The sequence below is a fragment of the Ipomoea nil genome, unplaced genomic scaffold (genome assembly GCF_001879475.1).
Source record: "Ipomoea nil cultivar Tokyo-kokei standard unplaced genomic scaffold, Asagao_1.1 scaffold2403, whole genome shotgun sequence".
NCBI classification, from domain to species: domain Eukaryota; kingdom Viridiplantae; phylum Streptophyta; class Magnoliopsida; order Solanales; family Convolvulaceae; genus Ipomoea; species Ipomoea nil.
The window spans coordinates 1,222,440-1,245,701 of record NW_017618831.1 but is presented as its reverse complement, the minus strand read 5'-3'; the positions used below and the strand labels follow the sequence as shown (position 1 = coordinate 1,245,701).

The 23,262-nt window shown below is 34.9% G+C and overlaps 3 protein-coding genes and 1 non-coding gene across 5 annotated transcripts; 2 read left to right on the top strand and 2 right to left on the bottom strand.

Moving 5' to 3' along the window:
• Window positions 1-1,551: 1,551 nt before the first annotated feature.
• On the bottom strand, window positions 1,552-4,526 carry LOC109152192 (non-structural maintenance of chromosomes element 1 homolog). 2 transcript variants are annotated; one of them, XM_019299766.1, is made up of 6 exons: window positions 4,276-4,525; window positions 3,806-4,002; window positions 3,403-3,480; window positions 2,343-2,582; window positions 2,164-2,241; window positions 1,552-2,071 (listed from the first exon to the last, which is right to left on the bottom strand). In XM_019299766.1, exons 1-6 carry the CDS (start codon window positions 4,388-4,390, stop codon window positions 1,832-1,834), a joined length of 948 nt encoding a protein of 315 aa, XP_019155311.1. In that variant the 5' UTR covers window positions 4,391-4,525; the 3' UTR covers window positions 1,552-1,831. The 2 variants fall into 2 exon arrangements, with proteins under 2 accessions (XP_019155311.1, XP_019155312.1); XM_019299767.1 differs by lacking the exon at window positions 3,403-3,480 and having other exon boundaries at window positions 4,276-4,526.
• Window positions 4,527-10,325: 5,799 nt separating this feature from the next.
• On the bottom strand, window positions 10,326-10,941 carry LOC109152239 (jacalin-related lectin 3-like). Its single transcript, XM_019299827.1, has 2 exons — window positions 10,765-10,941; window positions 10,326-10,655 (listed from the first exon to the last, which is right to left on the bottom strand). The coding sequence occupies exons 1-2, from the start codon at window positions 10,939-10,941 to the stop codon at window positions 10,326-10,328; spliced, it is 507 nt and encodes a 168-aa protein (XP_019155372.1).
• Window positions 10,942-13,397: 2,456 nt separating this feature from the next.
• Window positions 13,398-13,470, top strand: TRNAA-AGC. Its single transcript has one exon. It is a non-coding gene; the product is annotated as a tRNA-Ala (tRNA).
• Window positions 13,471-13,682: 212 nt separating this feature from the next.
• Window positions 13,683-17,402, top strand: LOC109152405 (formate--tetrahydrofolate ligase). Its single transcript, XM_019300067.1, has 5 exons — window positions 13,683-14,072; window positions 14,441-14,590; window positions 15,212-16,387; window positions 16,727-16,873; window positions 16,950-17,402. Exons 1-5 carry the CDS (start codon window positions 13,917-13,919, stop codon window positions 17,223-17,225), a joined length of 1,905 nt encoding a protein of 634 aa, XP_019155612.1. The 5' UTR covers window positions 13,683-13,916; the 3' UTR covers window positions 17,226-17,402.
• The last annotated feature ends 5,860 nt before the right edge of the window (window positions 17,403-23,262 follow it).

Here is a 23,262-nt window from a genome sequence, read left to right as displayed (position 1 = left end):
AAATACTGCCCATTAAACAATTGAATTAAGCCCATGCGGGTAGATTATTACCAACTCAATTTACACAAAAACACCAAAATTACACCAAATATTATGTTAAAAATAATATTTTCACACTAAATTTTATTCATCTTTAATTCATTACATCAAATGTTATTCTATACTAAAATAATTTAGTTTTCAAATTTTAAAAATTTATTACTTCAAATTTAATTAGTTTAATATAAAATATAATTTGTGATATAAATAATAATATTTTAATACAATTTAATTTCAGATGTAATTATTTTAATTTTGTTAAAATTATGTTTTCAGTGTCAAATAGGTCTCTGAACATTACTCAAAAAGTCCATTAGACTTTTAAACTTTTAAAAATTGTAATTAAGTCTTTAAACATATTATTTTAGAGCATTTGACCCAACAACCAGTGGTGACATAAATTACAGGTTACTATGGTTCAGGCAAACCTCCAGCGAGATTCTGACATTATTCCGACAAAAAACATCGGTGAAACAGTCGTCAGTGTTGTTTGGTTGCCTTCCCGGGCTAAGGAGAAGGCAACCCATCTGGTCGCGGGCAAATGAGAAGGCATACCAAACCAATTCACCTCCCATCTCCTTCGTCGAAGAAGGCAACCAAACCACATCGGCGACCATTTCGTCGGTGTTTTTTTGTCGGAATATGGTCGGAATCTCACCGGAGGTTCGGTGGAACCTTAGTGACATGTAATTATAGGTCACCAACCAGTTTTTGGACATCAATGCTCTAAAATAATATGTTTAAGGCTTAATTGCAACCTTTGAAAGTTTATGCTCCTAATTAACTTTTTGAATAATATTCAGGGGCTTATTTGACCTTTTTTCTAAGGGCATCTTCAATAGTAGTGATTTTTTTGTTGTTTTTAAGGTGCCAATTAGATAGAGAGGAAGGAGGGAAGAAGAAAAAAAAAAATCATCTTGACGCGCCAGTTGATGTGTGCACTGCACGCGCCCGGCTGGGCAGGGTCTATGTGCGAAACGCACAAAAATTGAGTCTCTCTTCATTTTCTCTCTCATGCGAGTCCCACAAAAAACCACCTCTTACAAGACATCCCCAAATTTTCTCTCTCCTCCCCCTCTCTCCTTCATATCACCCATGTTTACCTCAAAAACGGAGTAAAATCCACAAATGCGGATGCTCTAGGTTTTCAAATAGTAACTTTAATATACAAACTGTACCATCCGAGATAGAAAAAACGTACAGATGTTATGTTGGATGAATTATAAGAAACCGAGATCCCGACAACTTCTCCAAGATCGCATTCATCCCATGCCTCACCTTGAAGTGAGGGCATTAAATCGATTTTGAATATCTTAGAGTTAGTAATCTTCGTCTCCATGTAGTACTCTAGGAGTTCTTTGATCAGTCACAAGCTATAGGAAAAGAAGGATCACTTTGATACATTTGTTGTAGGGCCTTAAATGTTATGCAAATCATAAAAATACCGAAGTTGAATAATACTATAACTACAAACAAGTTAAGATAAATTAACATCTTAAATTTAAACTGATTAATTTTAATCCTCTTTCATCGAACTTGGTTCACTTAACAAGATAATACTAAAAAGAAGATTGTTCTCTTTACAAGATAAGCAAAAACTACACTTCCTGTTCCTAGGCAGGGCATGTTACTGGTGTCATTTACAATCAGTAAGTTAGATCATAGATTACCAGCCACCAGGAGTAGCTATCATTGAACCTTTCTAGAACGCAAAAATTTCTACAGCTTCATAAGTTGCTTCAGATGGTGCTGGGCAAAAGATAACAGATTGGCACATATAATGGCATGTACATTAGCTTGAACTCTTCAGGCGGGTTGAACGCCGAGTTACCCTTGTGATTGTGGAGGCGGTATTCTGAGAGGAACTAGACACTAGATTGTCGGCACCAGTTTCTTTGCAGGTTCTTTGCTTCTTTCTTGTGGAGGATTCCCGAGTCTGAGATGGAGCAGCTGCGTCTTCCTCTTCTAAATATTCTGCTTTAGCAATTGTAAATGGCCAGTCTGCACGACAACCTGGACAAACTTTTGCAGCCTGGAGATGATAGCAATTATTCCAGTTCATCAAACTCATGCATCCAAGTCGATATTTTTCCATTGTTTTTTTTTTTTGGAGGGGAAATTTACCTTTCTTTGAGAGAACTTCATTCGAAGACAGTAGTCATGGATTCTTACATTGCAGCTTTCGTTGGGGCATGATTCCACCTGCTCAGAATAGTGACAGCATGATTGGGTGCACGTGATAGGTATGAACCATATGATGTGATAATTATGTAAAGGAAGCAATCACAGATAAAAGTATAGACCTTCACAGCAGCCTCATTGCAAACTTCACATGTCGGAACCTCGTTACTGCGAAACCAACTCCTGAGATCAAGAAAGGAGCGCATGCCTAGTCCAATCTTACCATCTGATGGTGAGCAGAGCCACTGATCCTTAACAAGCTCTTCTATTGTCTTTTCCTTTTGAGACATTGAGAAATTCCTAAATGCAGCTGGAACCTGGCTTGGTTCTGTTTCAGACTGTGAACTTGTGCCAGCAAGGACCTGGAGAGTGGATACCAACGGAATTGTCAAGAAGAGCAGTTGAGACTAGGAGAGAAAACATAAACTGGTTGTACCTTAGGATGGAAACAATAAATTTGAGAGATCGGGAATTGTAAACTTCTGTTTAGAAAAATTGTATGGACATTCAGAATTCAGAGTGTAGTTGGTGCCACTTTGTACGGGACTGACTTGCCTACTGACCTAGAGGGGACTAAAGCTAGATATAAGCCCTAAAGCACGGAGGGTTTTCTAAGCCTGTACCTGGAAGTGAAAGCAAAAGGGTTCTTTGCAAAAATATTTTTTAGAATTATGCTACCCTAATTGATTTCAGAATTTCGGTGACTATTGTCAAAATTATCAAGTGAATTACCAACAGAAAACTCAACACATACAAAGCTTTAGTTTATGTATAAAGTTGAATGCACCAGATACTTGAGAACTGAGGGGATTCCTAAACATGCCGAAATTGGAAGGATCAAGTGCATGCAATGCATGAATTGTTTGGCAACAAAATACTTTCATTATACCTCAAATAAAAAATTTCACATAAAATAGGTAAGCAACGATGGGTGTGAGTCGGGTAAAAGCTTCACTAGTTAATCAAGCCTCAATCAATACGGAGTATTATGGAACACCCTTATCATTCTATAACATTTTAGTCTCACCAGTGAAACACCAGTATATATAGCAAAAGGAAGGCTTTTTTTTAATCAATCTAGACATAACATTCCCAGAAATGCTATAAATGAACAAATCACAAAGGATAAAATATAAGATTACATGCCAGGGATGATCAGTTAATGGTGGCAAGCCAACAAACCTGATTTTCCAAGCGTATATTTATCGCCTGAATTTTTGATATGCTGCCTTCAGTCCCATCCTGGACAATTGCTTCCACCTAATGGGAGCGATAAAAAAGATACCAGATACCAAAAAAGTATATGAAATACTGAGTAGCCAATAGAAATAATACAGGTAACTTTTAGAAATTTGGTTGCAACACCCTATGGCAGTCAGAACATAAAATTTTAAAGCCATGAATCAACCCATTGTTTAATGCATTAAATACAGAGTAACTGAATTCTCTCTTATTAACCTCTTTTCCCTGACAGATGCATATGTTTTTGGGAAAAATTTGAAGAAAAAGGAAAAATACTAAAATTTAAAAAAATAATAATAATAAGAGCATTAAAGGTAGTAAGATGACTAAAAACATAACATACCATGGCCTTATAGAAAGCTATTTGAGGAACAGAGTATTTTGTCCCAAGCTTTGACTGTTCATCAGAAACATTATTCACAACTCCATAATATACACTTCCATCGTATTGATCTCGGCATGCCCTCAATTCAAACTGCACGAATGCTAGTTCCGCATTTATCTTCCTTAGAAAATCATTAAATAGCTGCCCATGTGTGGCTATAAAAAAAAAAAAAAAAAAATCGCGATCAACCTTAAAATACAATTCTAAAAGTGACCAATCGCATAAAACATAACAGCACGGGTATTTCTTTAAAATCCTATAAAAGTTTACATTTTTATACTAAAGAATGAAGACTTCTGAACCTTTACAGGAATTCAGTACAAAAGAAGGAATCTTTCGGAGCAGTAGGGAGTTAAACTGAGTTCAATCGAGAAAAATGGAGCGAAATTTTAGAGAGAAAAAATAAAGCGAAAAGGAAAAGGGAAAACCTGGAGGTTTTTCGGTTACAGTTTGGAAGATGGATTTGAAATCGGCTTCCTTGAGAGGTCCGCGAGAGAGCAGAGCTTGGATGAGGGTATGATGCCTCCAGCTGAGCGTCGGCATATCGACCGGAGAGAGAGAGTGGGAGAGATTTGAAAGAAAAAGGAGGGAAATTGGGGGAGAAATATAAAACCCTAGAAAATTTTGGGAGGGAACGGAATAGAAAGGAGGAACAAAATCGCGGCGGGAGAAACAATTAGACCAACCTCATTAGTGAAGCAAATTATTCCATGCATTGGCTCCACCTTACAATGTGCATCTTAATTTAAAAATACACAATTTATCTATTGAATGTTCACAATTTATATACTAAAATGTTTACAGTTTATATGTACATTGTCCATGATTAATTTTAATTTTAAAAAGTTAAATAAAATAAAAATTATATAACAGAAAACAATTGCATGAATAAAAAACAATTGAGAAGAAATGAACACCAAAAACTGTTGAATAATTTGGAGCGGTTACAATGGCGACGGGCTGCCTGAAATATAATAGAGTTGCTACACCGGAACGAGGAGAAATCCGAACAAGGAAGTAAGCAAAATACTGTGCCGTGTTTATGAAAACACTACCTTAAAAACATAAATGTTTCGGTGACGGTTCCGACACACTTTCGATAGGCTACACACAGATGTAGTGTTATGCTCAAACAGTACACCCAAAGCTATATGAATGAATGAAGAAGAGGCTGTGATCGTCTATCTGCTCAATTTGGGAGGAAGAATTTCTCCTTGTTCCGGTGTAGCAACTCTATTATATTCTAGGCAGCTCGTTGCCATTGTGACAGCTCCAAAGTATTCAACAAAAACATATTTATTTCAGATATTTATTATTTATTGGTCAAATAAATTCTCACTTATTCGCTTATTTTATTCAGTGTACTCATGTGATTTTAATTTTATTAATTTTTTTAATAGCACTTAACAGATGGCAGGGATTGTTAAGGAGCGAGCAAGCTAAGGCTACTTCAATAAGGAGCCAAAATTATAATAATATTTTTATTTCATAATTATAATATTATTAATTAATTAAGTTATAAAGTTAATAAAATGTATAGTTTATATTTTAAATAATTTGTGAGAAACAAATTTTATATTATTAATTATATAATTACCGACTATTATTATGTAATGTGATGACACATCTATTATCATTGACTGGTTATAGGATTGAACCCCGATACTACTTTATACAAAATTATTACTGTTCCAAAAACAAAATATATTGACCATATAATCATATTTATATTTATAAAAAAAAAAATTAAAACTAACAAATACTATTAGAGTGTTCCATTCTTAAAGTTAAGAACATTTACAAATTCTAACACATGCCACATTTAAACTAAACAGTATTTAAATAAAATTTGGAGAGTGGGTAGTGGTGATGGTTATACGGGTTGGCTCGCAAGTTACACAGGTCAAGGCATATAGCCGGCCGAGTATCCCCACGGGCTCAATGGGATGAGTCAAAAAAAATTTCAAGAATTGTTTAAAAACCTAATTAAACGGCATTGACCTTTTGGGTTGGGTCCGTCTTGACAACTCTAAATTCACATATTCTAAAGATTGAGGTTGGGTCGTCATAGTTTTTGTTATGTAGACTCCAATGCTTCCAATGCAACCATCGTACACAGTGCCATGAAAACCATTAAATCGATCTATCCTGCCTTGTAGTGACACATTGAAGTTGTAGTCTGAGGTGTCAATCTGAACTTTCCCAAAGGGTCCATATGTAGCCTTGTTAGTCACAAATGTTATGGACCTAACACTACATAAACCACGATAGCCTCGCACCGCAGTAAGAAACTCTGTTGGATAATCTAATGTGACCTGCATACAACCAAAGTTATGTTATTAAAGCAAAGTTTAAGGATTTGATCAATAATAGGCTTGTAAATAGAGACAGATGATATTAACCATTTGAAAGTTTCCTTTTAAAACTCCATGTCGTTCAGACATCTGGAAAGTGTTGTTCTTGATATATAGAAAACGTAAGGATGTTATGACACATGACTCATAAGAAATCAAGATCCCCACAACTTGTCCAAAACCACCTTCATCCCATGCTTCATCGTAGTCTGGTGATTGCATTAAATCGATTTTGAACATACTAGTGTTGAGCCTGGTCTCCAAAGGCATACTTTAAGGAATTATTTTATCTGTCACAAATTATAATAACTTGAATGTTAGCATATGTATAAGATCAAACTATATATAACTTGAATATTATCGTAAGTATATGTCTTGAATAATAAACCTTAAATACATACCACCAAAATAATAATCACCCAAAATAATAATTACAGTAAAAACTGTAGTGAAAATTAAAAGAAGAAAACTCAACAAATCAAAACCCCGGAAAAAAAAAAAACGCACCTTCGTCGTAGATTCGATGCCGTAGGTTTTTTTTTTTTTTTTTTTTTTTTTTTTTTTTTTTTTTGAGTAGGGAGGGGTCAGAACTTCAAGATAAATAAATAACAAAAAGAATAATAATATATTTTGATGTTTCTCAATCTTCATATACAATGAATTTATTTATACCAAATTACTAAAACCAATAATAAATAACTTACTAAAATCATACAATTTATACTAAATTACTCAAATCAATAATAAATAACTTACTAAAATTATACAACTATATAAACAATAAAGTAATGATTTATTATGGTACACATAATTTCCTAATACTAATTTGTCTAATCTGTGATCAATCATCATAATTAGGCATGTTCCTAATTGGTTCTTTCCTTTCAGGCTCTCAACAAATTAAGTTACAAACTATTTATTTATTTTTTGTATCATTCAAAAAACACATTGTCCTCACCATATAGAGCCACCAACTTTATTATTTTACTAGTTACCATATACACATTCTGCAAATAGTCTAATGCCCAATGTATATTTTTAAATTAGTATTTTAGAATTTTTCAAAGTATCATTCAGTATCTTGATGTATATCAATGTAAAATTATAATATTTTTTTGTAAAATTTTTTAGGATGTTAGTATTTGTTTGTTAATGTTTAAAAAAAAAAAAAATCACCTCCATTAGTTTGTATTTACTAATGTTTATGAACACATCCGCAAACGGGAATGCTTAACAAATTAAACAAATTCTTATATATCTTCATTATCGTAATTTGTTTGTGAACAATAACCAAAAAATAACGAAACAACTATTAAACATCTAATTTCATTAATAGTAAAGATAAAATCATCATATATACACTAACCATTTCACGTTGTCCGCCACTTTTGCCATGGTGTTCAGACATTTGCTCAATATTATTGTCCTTAACACATAGAAAACGAAGAGACAAGAGCGAAAAAGAATTGTGCGAAACCACAATCCCAACAACTTGACCAAAGCTGTGATCATCCCACTTTTCACCGAACCTTGCCGGCACTAAATCCTCTTTGAATATCATTAAACTCAAATGGAAGTTCTTGACGAAATGGGCTTGGGGGTTATGTCTGTTAGTAATACTATATAACTATGTTAATTCTCTGTGGTTGTTATTTATCTGACTAGTCTAGTCTATTGTATATGAGCTTTTAGTGGTAGCTTTTCTATAGGTCTCTCTGTTTTAATCTCTTTCCTGGTTGGATGAGAATTGAGTTTGTTCATCATGTCGTTATTATTTTATTACAATGAAACGCGTTTCGGGGATGTTTGGTAATACTACAGGATATATATTGCATATATATAGTGCAGAGAATTGATCGAATTGAATGGTGAAGTACTAACTTCTAAGTTATAATAAACACATTGGCAAAGTCGAGAAATCTGTAACTAACTACATTAAACACATTAACAAGCATGCACAGTATAAATACAATGAATGCTGTAGTGTTTCAAGACATGGAAAACACTCTTTCCAATATATACATTTTGGAATGCTGCCCACTGTAGAGACTATTGATCAATCTAAAGCATATAAACTCCGGCCATATTTAATTTGATCGCTACCGGGCACCGGCAGGTTCCCGTAACGATCTCGCAGTCCAGGCTACATCCTATTATTTGATTATTATATTATTATTATGTATGCTTTGAATTTAATTTATAAATTATATTTTATAAAATTAAAATACATTTTATTTCAGAATTTATTAAATTACGACGAAGAGTCACTTACCACTGCACATTAAACAACATTAACAAGCATGCACTGACCAGAATAATACAATGAATATAATAATGCAGTGTCGTTTCAACACATGCAAAACACTCTTTCCAATTTAAACATACATTTTGGATTTAATGCAGTACGTCAGTCCAATGGAGCGACTATTCATCTATCCAAATCACGCTCAGGCCACAATAAAGCAGTATTTTTTATTTTTTATTTTTTATTTTTTATTTTTTATTTTTGAAAGTCAACCTAAGCAGTTGTATATATAGAAAAACTGAAATAAAGTTTGGCGTCCCAATACATAGCTGTATCAAAATTAAAAGCTGAAGAAGCTAAAGTATGTGCTTAATAATTTTGTGATCTAGGAATAAAATTAGCTAAACACGAAGTAAAGGTGGAAACGTAGTTTCTATATTCATCAATAGCATACTCAATGTATGATTTGAGCGGTGCGCCGGCTGAGAGGTAGCTCTATGGTAATATATTATAGAGGGATATATATATATATATATATATATATATATAGTGCAGAGAAGAGAATTGAATGATGAAGTACTGGCTTCTTACTTATATATATATATATAATAATAAAAAAATAAAATAATAAATACATCATCAAAGTCGAGGAATCTGTAATTACCACATTAATTAAAAACATTAACAAGCATACACTAACCATAAATACAAATATACAATGAATGCTGTAGTGTTTTAAGACATGCAAAACACTCTTTCCAATATATATACACATTTTGGAATGCTGCCCACCGTAGAAACTATTGATCAATCCAAAGCATATAAACTCAGGCCATATTTGATCGCCCACCGGCAGGCTCCCGTTTCGATCTCGCAATCCAGGCTACATTCTAAAGTAACATATCTTATTTGATTATTATATATATTATGCATGATTCTAACTATATATGAATTTTAAGTAATTTGAATGAATTGAATTGGGCATATTAAAATGAAATTTGTATTATTTATTAGGCCATCTCAAACTATGGAGGAAGGGGGAGAAAGCTATTGGATGAAAGCAAATATTATTCTCCTGATACAACTCTATCTCAGAAGAATAAGGAAGTGGGACGGGTCTGTCTCCCATCATTAATGCTACTATTACTAAAAAACAAAAGATTGGTTCATATTCATTTGAGTTACAATGATTTACATTCTTCCAAATGCTCTGTCAGGTCGGGGTGTGAGGATCTTTAGGATTGGGGATATGATGATTAGGGATCGAACAAAGATGATGACCATCAAACAAATATTTCGAGGACTAAATTAGGTCACACATAGTTAATGAACTAAGTTCGTCAATCTTGTCTAAAATACTATCCACTAAACCATTAAATTAAGCCCGTGCGAGTCTAAGTTTGCCAATCTAAGTAATACATTGTGTGGCAAAAAAAAGGCATTTCCGCTCACATTTTTCATAAATTCCATTCATATCTAATCTAATTACAAAATCAAAGAAATAGGATGAGGTGAAACATTATTCCTTCATAGGTAAAGGCAATGAATTATACAACACTGAACCACCAATCACCATTCATATTAGAGCTACCAAAATTGACAACACATGGTTCCAACATTTAGTACATGTTGTACAAAATAAATGATTTTGAAAAGACGCATTTAAATATCCAATAGACTACATCTTTTAATTTATACGAAAAAACTCTAAAAAGTTATGGCAAATGAATCATAAGAAATCAAGATTGACACAACATGTATTAAAAAGGAGGTTCATCTCAGAACGGCACATGATACGATGACATAAAATCAAATTCATTATTCAACCAATCAGAAGAGAAAAAAAAAACCCATTTCACTGAAACATCATCAATTACATTCAGACTTCCAACTTAACGCCTAATTTATTATCATCAGGTTGGCTGATAGTCGGTGCCCGAACGTAAACTCCAAGACCTCTGATGTAGCCCGCATAATCAATTCCATAAAATCCAGCAATCCAATTCCCAGGTTCATTCCCCGCAATTTTGAAACCAAAAACAATATCATTTGGACAACTACGTTGTTGACCAAAGGGTCCATATGTCGCCTTGTTAGTCACAAATGTTAAAGACCTGATGGTATATTTAGTAGTGGAGTTGAAACCAACTGCGACATTACGAATCCCATGCACTTCAATGAGGAACTCTTTTGGATAGTCCAGCATGATCTATATATATAGCCAAATTCAAAGAAATATCAAATATTTAAGTTTCAATCTATAAACGATTTTCATACGATAAATAAATCAGGAAGAAACAAAATCACCATACTCTAACCATTTCAGAGTTATCACCACCACCGCCATGTTCTTCAGACATTTGGTGAACGTTGTCCTTTACACAAAGAAAACGTAAAGAATCTATGGCAGTAGATCTAGAAGTGTGGGAAACCAGAATCCCCACAACTTGACCAAGACTGTTATCATCCCAAGTATCCCCCTTGCCGTCTGCCATTACTAAATCCACTTTAAACATCATTACCAAATTCAAAACTTGAAAGTTCTTGCGTGCCGAAATGCGTTTTGGGGTTGGGTGGCATAATAGGATATATATATATATATATAGCATATATATATAGTGCAGAGAAGAGAATTGAATGATGAAGTACTAGCTTCTAGTCTAGGTTATAAACACATCGTCAAAATCGAGGAATATGTAAACAGCCACATTAAACACATTAACAAGCACGCATGCACTGATGACCATAATTACAATGAATGCTGTAGTGTTTCAAGACATGAAAAACACTTTCAATATACACATTTTGGAATGCTGCCCACCCACCGTAGAGACTATTGATTAATCCAAAGCATATATGCTCAGCCCACATTTGAATATTTGATCGCCTACTGGCAAGTTCCCGTTTCCATCTCACATTCCAGGCCAGAGTTTTTACCCATTTTGGTCCCTTGACTATGGTCTATTCTCAATTTTGCATTCAGACTTTTAATTACACCCAATGTGATCCTTCGACTTTTAAAAGTTACCCCAATTTGGTCCTCCGTTACCTTTTCCATCAATTAACCGTTAAGTTGGGGGTATTTTAGTCATTTCGTTGTGTTTTGTGGTTTTTGTTCTTTCTCTACGTCTACCCATCCCTATAGCAGCCGGAGCAGCCAGAGATATCTCCAATCTATTGGCATGGTGCTAAATAATACTCCATAACCATATTCACGATAATCATATATATAATGATTGGACTTTTAATATGTACAGGAAATGATAAGGGCATGGAATAAAGCTTGCAAGTCACCGGGGCCGTCGGCGAAGCTTCTAATTCCCCGAGGGAAGTTCATGACCGGAGAAGTGATCTTCCAGGGACCCTGCACCGCTAATAAGCGCGTCACCGTTGAAATTCAGGGAACTCTTATAGCGGACACTGACCTCAGCGTCTACACTTCCGACTACTGGATCTCGTTCGAACATGTGGATAACGTGGTGGTCACCGGTGGCGGAACGATCAACGACCGTGGCGAGGCTACCTGGAAATATGCCGCCGGCGACACAATTAAGAACGCACCTCTTCTCCCTGTCGTAAGCTACCCGGCCGGCCTAGTCGTCATTATTAATGTGTCACGTTAATAAACTTGACATCAACGTGTGGCCGTTTTTGTGCATGCAGTCTATGTTGTTCCAAAGCGTGCGGCATTCTGCCGTGCACCATCTCAACTTCGTGAACAGCATGGGATTCCACATGAAGGTGACGGACAGCTCGGGGATCAACGTTTCCCATCTCCGCATAACCGCGCCAAAGAACAGCCCCAACACTGACGGCGTACATAACAGCGAGACCACCAACATTAACATTACCCACTCCGTTATCAAGACCGCGACGACTGCGTTTCGATCTACTCGCAGTCAACTATAGACTATCGTGAATATGGTTATGGAGTATTATTTAGCACCATGCCAATAGATTGGAGATATCTCTGGCTGCTCCGGCTGCTATAGGGATGGGTAGACGTAGAGAAAGAACAAAAACCACAAAACACAACGAAATGACTAAAATACCCCCCAACTTAACGGTTAATTGATGGAAAAGGTAACGGAGGACCAAATTGGGGTAACTTTTAAAAGTCGAGGGATCACATTGGGTGCAATTAAAAGTCTGAATGCAAAATTGAGAATGGGCCATAGTCAAGGGACCAAAATGGGTAAAAACTCTTCCAGGCCACATCCTAAAGTAACATATATTATTTGATTATATTATATATGCATGATTCATACTATATATATATATATATATATATATATATATATATATATGAATTTTAGTAATTTTGAATTAATTGAATTCGCTATACTAAAATGAAATTTGTATTATTTATTAGGCCATCTTGGACTAAATTTGAGTGTTGAGTGCTCGGGCCTCGGGGTGGCCGGGTGCTTGGACCGGGCGGGGTCGGCACCCTTTGGGTGGCCTCCGAGTCGTCTTGCATACTTCCTTAGGGACCCTCTATGAGATGAGCCAAAGTCGGAATGGATTGTTAAAGGACAACCGCCCCCTCTTATAGCGGGGCGAGATACGGAGGAGAGGCGGCGAAAGCCAGCACACCACTGTTGCGGTTGGTAAGATGATCTCTCAAGTCTAAAGGGGAGAAAAATATTGGAGGGAAACAAATATTAGGGTTATTGATTGAAGAAATAGAGGATTTTTTTTTAAAAAATAGAAATTTGGTGAGGTTATACTATTTCATCAGAGTATGTAGAGATTTCTAATTCAATTATCAGTCCAACTAAAATTACTAGTTTCATTTTTCTCAATAATTAGAGTGTAATTTATATGGTAGAACACTCACTTTGTGAGAGACACGGGGTTTATTCCTTCTACTTCCACAGGACCGCAATCTAATTTTGTGTTGTCAGTTTAAAATAGGATAAATCGTAATATTTCTAAAAAATTATCAGATGGGGATGTAGCTCAGATGGTAGAGTGCTCGCTTAGCATGCGAGAGGTACGAGGATCGATACCCCGCATCTCCATTTTCGCCTGGATTTTAAGTTCTTCACGTCTCCACTGTCAGTTATCACTCTGTTTGACTGTTTTATTCTGGCACGAAACACAGTCACTAAAACTCACGTGAATCCACAGAAAGTATAAAACCACGCCAGATCTAATCAATCATTCCAAGAATCCAAGATAAGGCCTTTACCTACTGCCACGTAAAAAACTATTGCGACTAACATTTGTAAAATATTGCGAGTAACATTTGTCGCTCTCGTCAATTATCAATTTAAAAAACCTTTAAATCTAATGTATCCAGCGCCATAGATTACCTTTCATATCTCGTCACAATCCATAAACTATTCCTGGGCTTACTTTTCAACATTTTATATTTCTCCCACAGTCCATAAGCCTGGCCTCATATAATTTAGTACTCCAAATCCCGCAATCTCCAAAGATAGGGATACCAGGAAAGGGGAGAAGTATGGGGAAGACGACCAGGAAATTGGAAGTGGCTTCGCCGGTTCCGGCGGATATAGACATTGCGAACTCTGTGGAGCCGCTTCACATATCTGAGATTGCGCAGGAACTCGGTTTGGGTGCTAAACACTACGATCTTTATGGGAAGTACAAAGCCAAGGTAAATCTTGATTTTTTTCTTCTATGGAGTTGTTGGGTTGGATTGATGTGGTTATGTGCTTATATGTATATCAAGATTTGATTTTTATGTGATTTGGGGATTGCCCTTTGTGGTATTTTTTGCCATGGTTGTGGTTTGGATTGTAATGTAGTGTGGGATAAGGTGATTTGGGTGGATAGATGTTGTCAGTTGAAACTATAAATTTTCTTTCTTCTTTGGAAGGGGGTGGGTGAGTCCTTATATATTCAATTACTTGATTGTCAGAGCGGGGCGTGAGCCTGGGACGAGGGAATTTTGTCTTTTTTTCCCGATATGTGCATTTATAAGTATATGGTTTCTGCAAATTAATTGATATGGTGAAATTGTAGGTGCTTTTGTCTGCGCTTGATGAGCTTGGAGAAGCTCAGGATGGGTATTATGTGGTGGTTGGAGGGATAACTCCAACCCCTCTTGGAGAAGGAAAGTCCACTACTACTGTTGGTCTGTGTCAGGCATTGGGTGCTTTTCTTGATAAAAAGGTAGGCTATATGACTTTATTGTCTTTCTTGTGATAGGTTACATGGTGACTGGTGAGAGGTTTTCATAGTTATGATGCTTACTATCTTTGAATAAAGTTAGTTAGTTGCCTCACTAAACTTGCAGATAAGCAATGTTGGACAATGAGTAAAAGTTGAAAACATAATATCAGTATTTTGTCTTTTTCTTTTTGAGTGACGAGGAAAACGCGTAACCCACCTTGTGACCCTAGCGGGCAAAGAACCACAAGAACCACAAAGAAGGAGGTAAACCAGCCTAAGTTTTCCATAACTGACCAGTTCAAACCAAGAAGACAATAGGCTGCTCCTGTCGAGAGTCAAATTTGTAACCTTGTAGTTACCGAGTCAATAGCCTAACCAACTTGGTTGATTGTTTGTCTTGTCTTGACAGCATAGAGGAGAAAAACAATTCCTTCTGAATTACTGTGCTTTGTTTTTCTAAGATCATGTGAGGACTGTTGGAATGAAATGTTGTCATGATAAGTTTTTGCTATCATAGTTTCTGCCTGTGCATTTCTTGTTAGTTAATCTCTATAATATATTGGGAAATTCTCTAATCTTGAAGTCGACCTGAATTGCTTTGCGTCTCTTTGTTGTGCTCAGGTTGTAACATGTCTCCGCCAACCATCACAAGGACCGACTTTTGGAATCAAGGGAGGCGCTGCAGGTGGAGGCTACAGTCAAGTGATTCCTATGGACGAGTTCAATCTTCACTTAACGGGGGATATCCATGCAATAACAGCTGCAAATAACCTTTTAGCGGCTGCCATTGATACTCGGGTTTTCCATGAGTCGAGTCAGTCTGACAAAGCACTTTTTAACAGGCTATGCCCGCCAAACAAAGAGGGAAAGCGAAAATTCAGTGATGTAATGTTTAGGCGATTGAGAAAACTTGGTATTGACAAGACAAACCCCGAGGATCTAACGCCAGAAGAAGTTTCGAAATTTGCTAGGTTGGATATTGATCCTGCTTCTATAACGTGGAGGAGAGTGATGGATGTTAATGACAGATTCTTGAGGAAGATTACTATTGGACAGGGTCCTGAGGAAAAAGGTATGGTGCGAGAGACTGGGTTTGATATTTCGGTAGCTAGTGAGATAATGGCGGTTCTAGCCCTCACAACGTCCCTCACCGATATGAGGGAGAGGCTAGGGAAAATGGTTGTCGGGAATAGCAAGGCCGGTGATCCGGTTACAGCTGATGATCTCGGTGTTGGAGGTGCTTTGACTGTACTGATGAAAGACGCGATAAATCCCACTCTGATGCAGACGCTCGAGGGTACCCCTGTCCTTGTCCACGCAGGTCCTTTTGCGAATATCGCCCACGGGAATTCATCTATAGTTGCTGACAAGATCGCGCTAAAACTCGTGGGACCCGGTGGGTTCGTGGTGACAGAGGCTGGCTTTGGTTCTGATATCGGGACCGAGAAGTTCATGAACATAAAGTGTAGATATAGCGGCTTGAAACCCCAATGCGCTATAATCGTTGCAACGGTGAGGGCCCTCAAGATGCATGGCGGAGGGCCGGAAGTTGTAGCTGGAAGGGCGCTTGACAGTGCTTATGTAAACGAGAACATCTCACTCGTTGAAGCTGGTTGCGTTAATCTGGCCCGACACATATCGAACACAAAAGCTTATGGCGTAAATGTTGTGGTAGCGGTGAACATGTTCTCGACTGATACTGAAGCAGAGCTGAATGCCGTTAGGAATGCATCGTTAGCAGCAGGGGCATTCGATGCCATAATTTGTAGCCATCATGCCCACGGTGGGAAAGGAGCGGTTAGTAGTGCTAATTACTGAATTGAAGCATGTGTTCTATCTCAACTAAAAGCCTAAACTGATAGTTGGTTTGTACATTAACACGCCCCCTCACGTCTGCGGGGCCGTTTACTATTGGGCTCAGATTCGAACCCATGACCTTTGGCATGACTGTGAATCTGTGATATCAAATTGAAGCATATGCTCCATCTCAACTAAAAGCCTAAGCTGATAGTTAGATTGCACATTAACAAACTGAACCTCGTTTTAACGAGTTGGTTCGTTCCATATATTGCTGATTTTCTACGACATTGTTTACAATAATCTGTTAACTGGTATACTCTTTTTCTGCACACTTAGGTGGACCTCGGAGTTGCAGTTCAAAAGGCCTGTGAGAACGTTTCACAACCGTTGCAATTCCTGTACCCTCTGGATATCGGGATTAAAGATAAAATTGAGGCAATCGCAAAGTCATATGGTGCCAATGGCGTTGAGTACTCTGAACAGGTATAACCATTTAACCATTTTAATGCATGTTCCAACTATTTTGGTTCTTCTCATTAAGCGTTTTGATTTAAACCAGGCCGAGAAACAGATTGAGATGTACAGCAAGCAAGGATTTTCCAATCTCCCGATTTGCATGGCTAAGACTCAGTATTCGTTTTCGCATGATGCTAAAGCAAAGGGAGCTCCAGGCGGGTTTATACTTCCGATCAGGGATGTGAGGGCGAGCATTGGAGCTGGATTCATCTATCCTCTCGTCGGAACAATGAGCACGATGCCTGGCCTGCCAACGAGGCCTTGCTTCTACGAGATTGATCTCGACACTAAAACTGGAAGAGTTATTGGCCTTTCTTGAATCCAGAAAGGTGAGTTTCATGCTGAATAAAATGGCTGTACTACCATGCTACATCGCCGAAATTGACTTACATGTTTTTTGAAGTTTTCTCTAAGCAATAAACAATTTCTCATCTTCTTTTTCAGTGGATTTTCTCTTGAGTTCTGATTCTCAATTAAATCTCTTGTTCTAATTGTCTCATTAGTCAAATTCTGTGGTGAATTGGTGGATCTGTAAATCAGTAATCCACAAATTTTAACTTGTACATGTAAACAATGGAACATCATAAAACCTATTGTCCTATAACTGTGAAAAGAGTTTCTGGTCCGGTTAACTATTGCCACCGTGTCTCCTATATAATCTTGCATTTATATACCTTTAAGTATTTATTTAAAAATAGTTAGACATTATTGCATTTGCATGAAAAACTAGTATTTAAAAATAGTTAGACATTATTGCATTTGCATGAAAAACTAGTTAATCGTTAAGGTGTAGATACCAAAATTTTGAAATTTGTCTCCAAGGTTTAGAGTACTGGTTCGTCATATGACATGAGGTTACGACTGAAGGTACTCACAATTTACCTCTACAGTAACTTTACAGATTTCTGTGGGCTTGAATTAGTCAAGTGTATATATATATATATATATATATATATATATATATATATATATAAAAGAATGAAGTTTGATGGGCATGATCATGCCAAGAAGCATTAAAGATGGGACGCTTCATGCCATTTTTATTTCTATTCACCATATACTAGATCACACTCTTTTGAATGAACCATTAAGTTAACTATGTCAGTGTATATTTTTTGCATGTTTTCATGACATAAATTGAGAAATATTAATTTTGCTTTGGTATAATAAACGGCTTGCAAATGCAAGAATGTCTCTTGTACTTTTCCCCTTCTTTTAGGCATTGAGTTGTATTATAATATATAAGCTAAGCTCGGGGATGAATGACTTTTTTTTTTTTTTTTTTTTTTTTTTTTTTTTTTTAAAGAGATTGAGATATTTGAGGATATTAAAGGTGTTACGATGTATTTGAGGTGTTGAATGCTTTTATTAGGGCTATAGCAAGGTTATTTGGGAGATTAAAGTGGAAAGATCAACCTTGATGTTATATATAGAATAAATTAAATTTTTTAAGAGAAATCACTTCATTGAAAAAGAAAACACAAATTTAAAAAAAAAAGAACTTATCAAAATGTGTTAAGAAAATTGTATTTTATTTAGATTCATAGAACCATTCTTTAAATTAATTTAGAAAATTCTGTTCTAAAACGTACATTGAAGGTATCCTTATGCGTTCGACCACAAGGCCTTTGGTTGATTAAACAAAGTTAAACCAAGTTTAATTATTATATTATTAGAGTTTTCGACGTTCACGTACGGTTCACTCATTCAATTCTATGAAAATTTTCACCTCATGACAATAGTAATCCATCGTTTAACAAACAAGGATATTATATGAAGTATCACTCATGACTCATTAACCATTTTTAGTAAAATATCTATTATAGGAAACAAAATATTTTTGTCAAAGTAAAGTATATCAACTATAAAACATCTCACAATCAATTAGGCAATTCCCATGAGGCCATGAGGTTCATTCAAACTCATGCTTGTTAATTAGTTGGAGCTTTTGAGTTTGGAATTGAACCGATGATTTTTTTTATAGTAATATTGTAACATATTAGTTAATACGGAGTAAGATATTGCAGGTGAAAGTTTGAATACAAATTCATTTTAACATCACAATGGGCTTGATATGATCATGCCATGAAGAAGGGAATTGAAGTTCATGCCATTTATAATCACCATATCTATTAGACCACATTTAAAAAAAAATAAAATTACTGATGCCTGCATTAGTGTATTTAAAGAACATTACACTCAAGTAAAGTTAGTTGAATATCATAGACTACAATGACATATATTGTCTATTGTCTTATTGCTTTAACTCTAGAATGGGGTTTCAAAAATAAACTAAAGAATGAATTAGTGTGGGAAGGTTATAGAGAACTTCTTTCCCTTAAACTTTCAAAAAAAAAAAAAACTCATCATTTGGTCCAAATTAATTATAACTTTTTGAATTAAATAATGGGTAAAGAATTACAAGTTTATCAAAAACATAATCAAACCTGGCCTTAAAATTGTGCCATTAAAAAAATATTCATTTTATTATTGTTAAAGGGGGTTTAGCTCATATGGTAGAGCGCTTGCTTCGCATGCGAGAGGCACAAGGTTCAATTCCCTGCACTTCCATTGCCACAAAAAGTACAAGATTTTGTCACAATTTGGACTAGTTTAGTCTTGATCATGTCATGAAGAAGGGAGACTCATGCCATTTCTATTTCTATCCACCATATACTAGACCACACTCTTTTAAATTAACCAACAGTTTAATTATATTGTTAATGCATTTTGCAAGAATATTTCTTTTTCCTCCTTTTCTTTCAAGGCATTGGGGTGTTGTAATGCTCGAGAATGAATAGTACTTTAATACCAAATGGCTTGTGGTCCACTGGTATCGGATTGCTCTCCTATGTGGGAGGTCTAGGTTTCGAGCCTCAGTGTAGGCGTAGATTGTGATGTAGCTAAGGTGCCGAAGGTGTTCAATAGATCAACGAACATGAGACCATAATTGTATCTACCATGGCTGATCGAACATGAGACCAAGTATGGTTGCGATACGAATATACAAATTTAATTGGAAAAACTATAGAGTCTGGCTAAGTGTCTTCAATATCATCACACCAATTTTTAAAATATATTTAAACTTTTTAAAAAAATATCTAGATAAAACTAGCATGTAAAATACACCATTTTTTAAACATGTTAGTTATCAGATGTGATAAAGAAAAAAATATAACATTTTATATTTCTTGGATACATGACATTATATTCTTAATAAATATTAATATGTAACAATTTAATTGAAAGACATATTGTATTATATTTAGATTTGTAGAACTATTTTTTAAATTAATTTAAAAAATCAATTAAACTCCTAATATAGGTAGAAACCTCAAATCCAGTTAAGCCTAAAATGACTTTTCCCCTTGAATCTTTCTTATTATTTTCGTAATTTTCACTCCATAATAATAGTGTTAACTAATTGAATCGTTAATGTATACACACGTTTTGTATATATGAAAAGACTTTGGTGTCTTGTAGAACCAATATCAACTTATCAAAGTAGAAAGTAATAATATTTTTTGTTAAATATATCAATAGTAAAATATCTTGGAACTAAATCATTTCTAATGTGTTTGAAATATGAGTTAAGATATGTGTAAGGATTTTTCCTTTGTTATTATTTGTCAATTCTAACGGTAAATTAATGAAATTTTTACCGGATGACAAATAATGGTAATCAAACAAAAGTCAGGGATGTGATATGACAAAATTAAAAGAATAAAATTAAATGTAGCAATACCACAATACTCAATGACTAAAAGTGAAATTTGTTTAATACAATAATCAGTAATGAATTTTTGCAAAGAAAGGTTAAAGTCAATTTCGTATTTCATAAAATAAATTTAAATTTTAAAAAAATTCTATATATCTGAAAATAAAAGATAAAAACAAAAAGAATATGTTATCAAATATAACATGTAAGAACTATAAAAAAAATAAATTTCTTCTACTACTATACATAAATCATTCTAAAAATCAATACAGGAAATCAAATTCATAATATCAAAGAAAAGCTAAAAGTATCACATACATCACAAATCCAATAAAAACAGTAATGACATAAAGAATTGACAAATTTATTCCACTTTTGTTATTCCCTCTCTTAACAGATCGATTTCTTTGTATTCTTTCTCTTCTTTGTCGTCTCTTATGCTCCTTTGAGTTTGAACCCGTTTGTCCCTCAATGTTCGTTATACCATTATCACTATCAACCACATCACCTGATGGCAACGTCGACAATGCAGTACAAAATAATAAACTTTTTTCTTCTTGTTCTTGGGATTGAAGAGTAGGATGAGTTGATGAAGATGATGAAATAAGATCAGAAGGGTCGTTATACCAATTTCTTTCACAATGCTCGGTGGACAGCAAGGCAAACTTATTTGCAGAAATTAGTGTCTTTGGTTTCATTCCTCCATTTGCCATGCTTAGCTTCTATTTTTGCTTCGAATTGTTTGAACAAATAAGAAAACCAATGTGAAATATATATATATGTATATATATATATTTGTAAGTGGGTTGTTTCTCCCCCTTCTAGTTTGATAAGGAATTATAAATTAAGGATTACTGAGGTTTTCTCCCACTTCTAGTTTGATAAGGAATTATATGTTTTCAAAAAGTAAGAAATATTTTATGTTTTCAAAAAGTGAGGGATTACCAAGGTTTTCAAAAATTATCCAATTTTCTTGAAAAGTAAGAAATATTTTATGTTTTCAAAATGAAAAATCATGCTAGTAAATATGTTTTTTGTTTTCGGTTCTTTAATTATCTAATTTTTTAAAAAAATTAAAAAAATTCTCCAATTAGTAAACAAGTTCTTAATCTTTAGTACCCTAAGGTGATAATCATGTTGTTAATTGAAAAATTAACTTTTTTTTTTTTTTTTGAGAAAGAAAAATTAACCTTTTAAAAATTGCATTTTAATTAAAAGTTTAAAAGGGCTAACCAACCTACTTTGGGATCGGAGGTAAAAAAAATTAAATAAACTAAAAAATGGATTAGAGAAGGAGGTTATGGAAGATTTCATTCATTTTTTTTTTTTTTCCCATTCTCTTATATGCTTACAGAAAATATCATTTGATCTAAATTAATTATAACTTTTTGAGGTAAATAATATGTAAAGAATCACAAATTTATCAAATACATACTCAATGCAAACTTAAACATACGGTCATTAAAAAAATATTCACTCCATTATTGTTCGGGGGTGTAGCTCATATGGTAGAGTGCTCGCTTTGCATGCGAGAGGCACGAGGTTCAATTCCCTGCACCTCCAAATAATAACATTGAGAAAGAGAACGGATCTTCTTCAACAAAAGAAAATGAGTTAATACCCAAAATCGTCCTTGACTATAGTGGTTTTTCTCAATTTTGTCCTAAACGACTTTGGTGACCTAATATCGTCCCAGACTTTTGTGTTTCGCTCAATTTAGTCCCAGACTTTTGTGTTTTCGCTCAGTTTAGTCCCACATTTGTTATTCTGTCCATTTGATGTTAAATAAATAGACAATTCAGTAATTTTAATATTGACATCTCTTTACTCATAGACATGTGAACTGCGAAATCCTTTTTTTTTTTTACGAATTACCCCCAGAATTACTCCTAAAACTGCGAATATAAAATTTGATTTGCAGGTTCGGGAGTAATTATGGGGTTTTTTTTTTTTTTTTACGAATTACCCCCAGAATTACTCCTAAAACTGCGAATATAAAATTTGATTTGCAGGTTCGGGAGTAATTATGGGTGTAATTCATACAAGAAAGATGAATTTCGCACTTCACAAGTTGAAAGTAAAGAGAGATCAATATTGACATTACTGAATTGTCCCTTTATTCAACACCAATTTGACGGAATAACAAATGAAGGACTAAATTGAGCGAAACACAAAAGTCTGGGACGATATTAGGTCACCAAAGTCGTTTAGGACGAAATTGAGAAAAACCACTATAGTCAAGGACGATTTTGGGTATTAACTCAAAAGAAAATAATAAAGGTTGAAGGCAGGATTCATCTTTTTAAATGGTAAATGCTTGCCATCTTCTCTTTTTATTATTATTTATTTACAAAGAATGCCACGCCAATTGTCACATATAAACGAAAAAAAATGGAAGAAAACTAATGTCTAGCATACATTTTATCATAGGGTTGTTTTGTGAATAATAATTCAGCAAGGAATTAGTCAGTGTCTGAAAGTAGAAACCATAAGTTATACTCAAGAAATTGTAAGGGTGCTTAGCATTGAGAAATTGTAAGGGTGCTTAACATTGAGAAATTGTAAGGGTGCTTAGGCGCTTAGCATTGAGAAGAAATTGTAAGGGTGCTTAGCATTGAGAAGAAATTGTAAGGGTGCT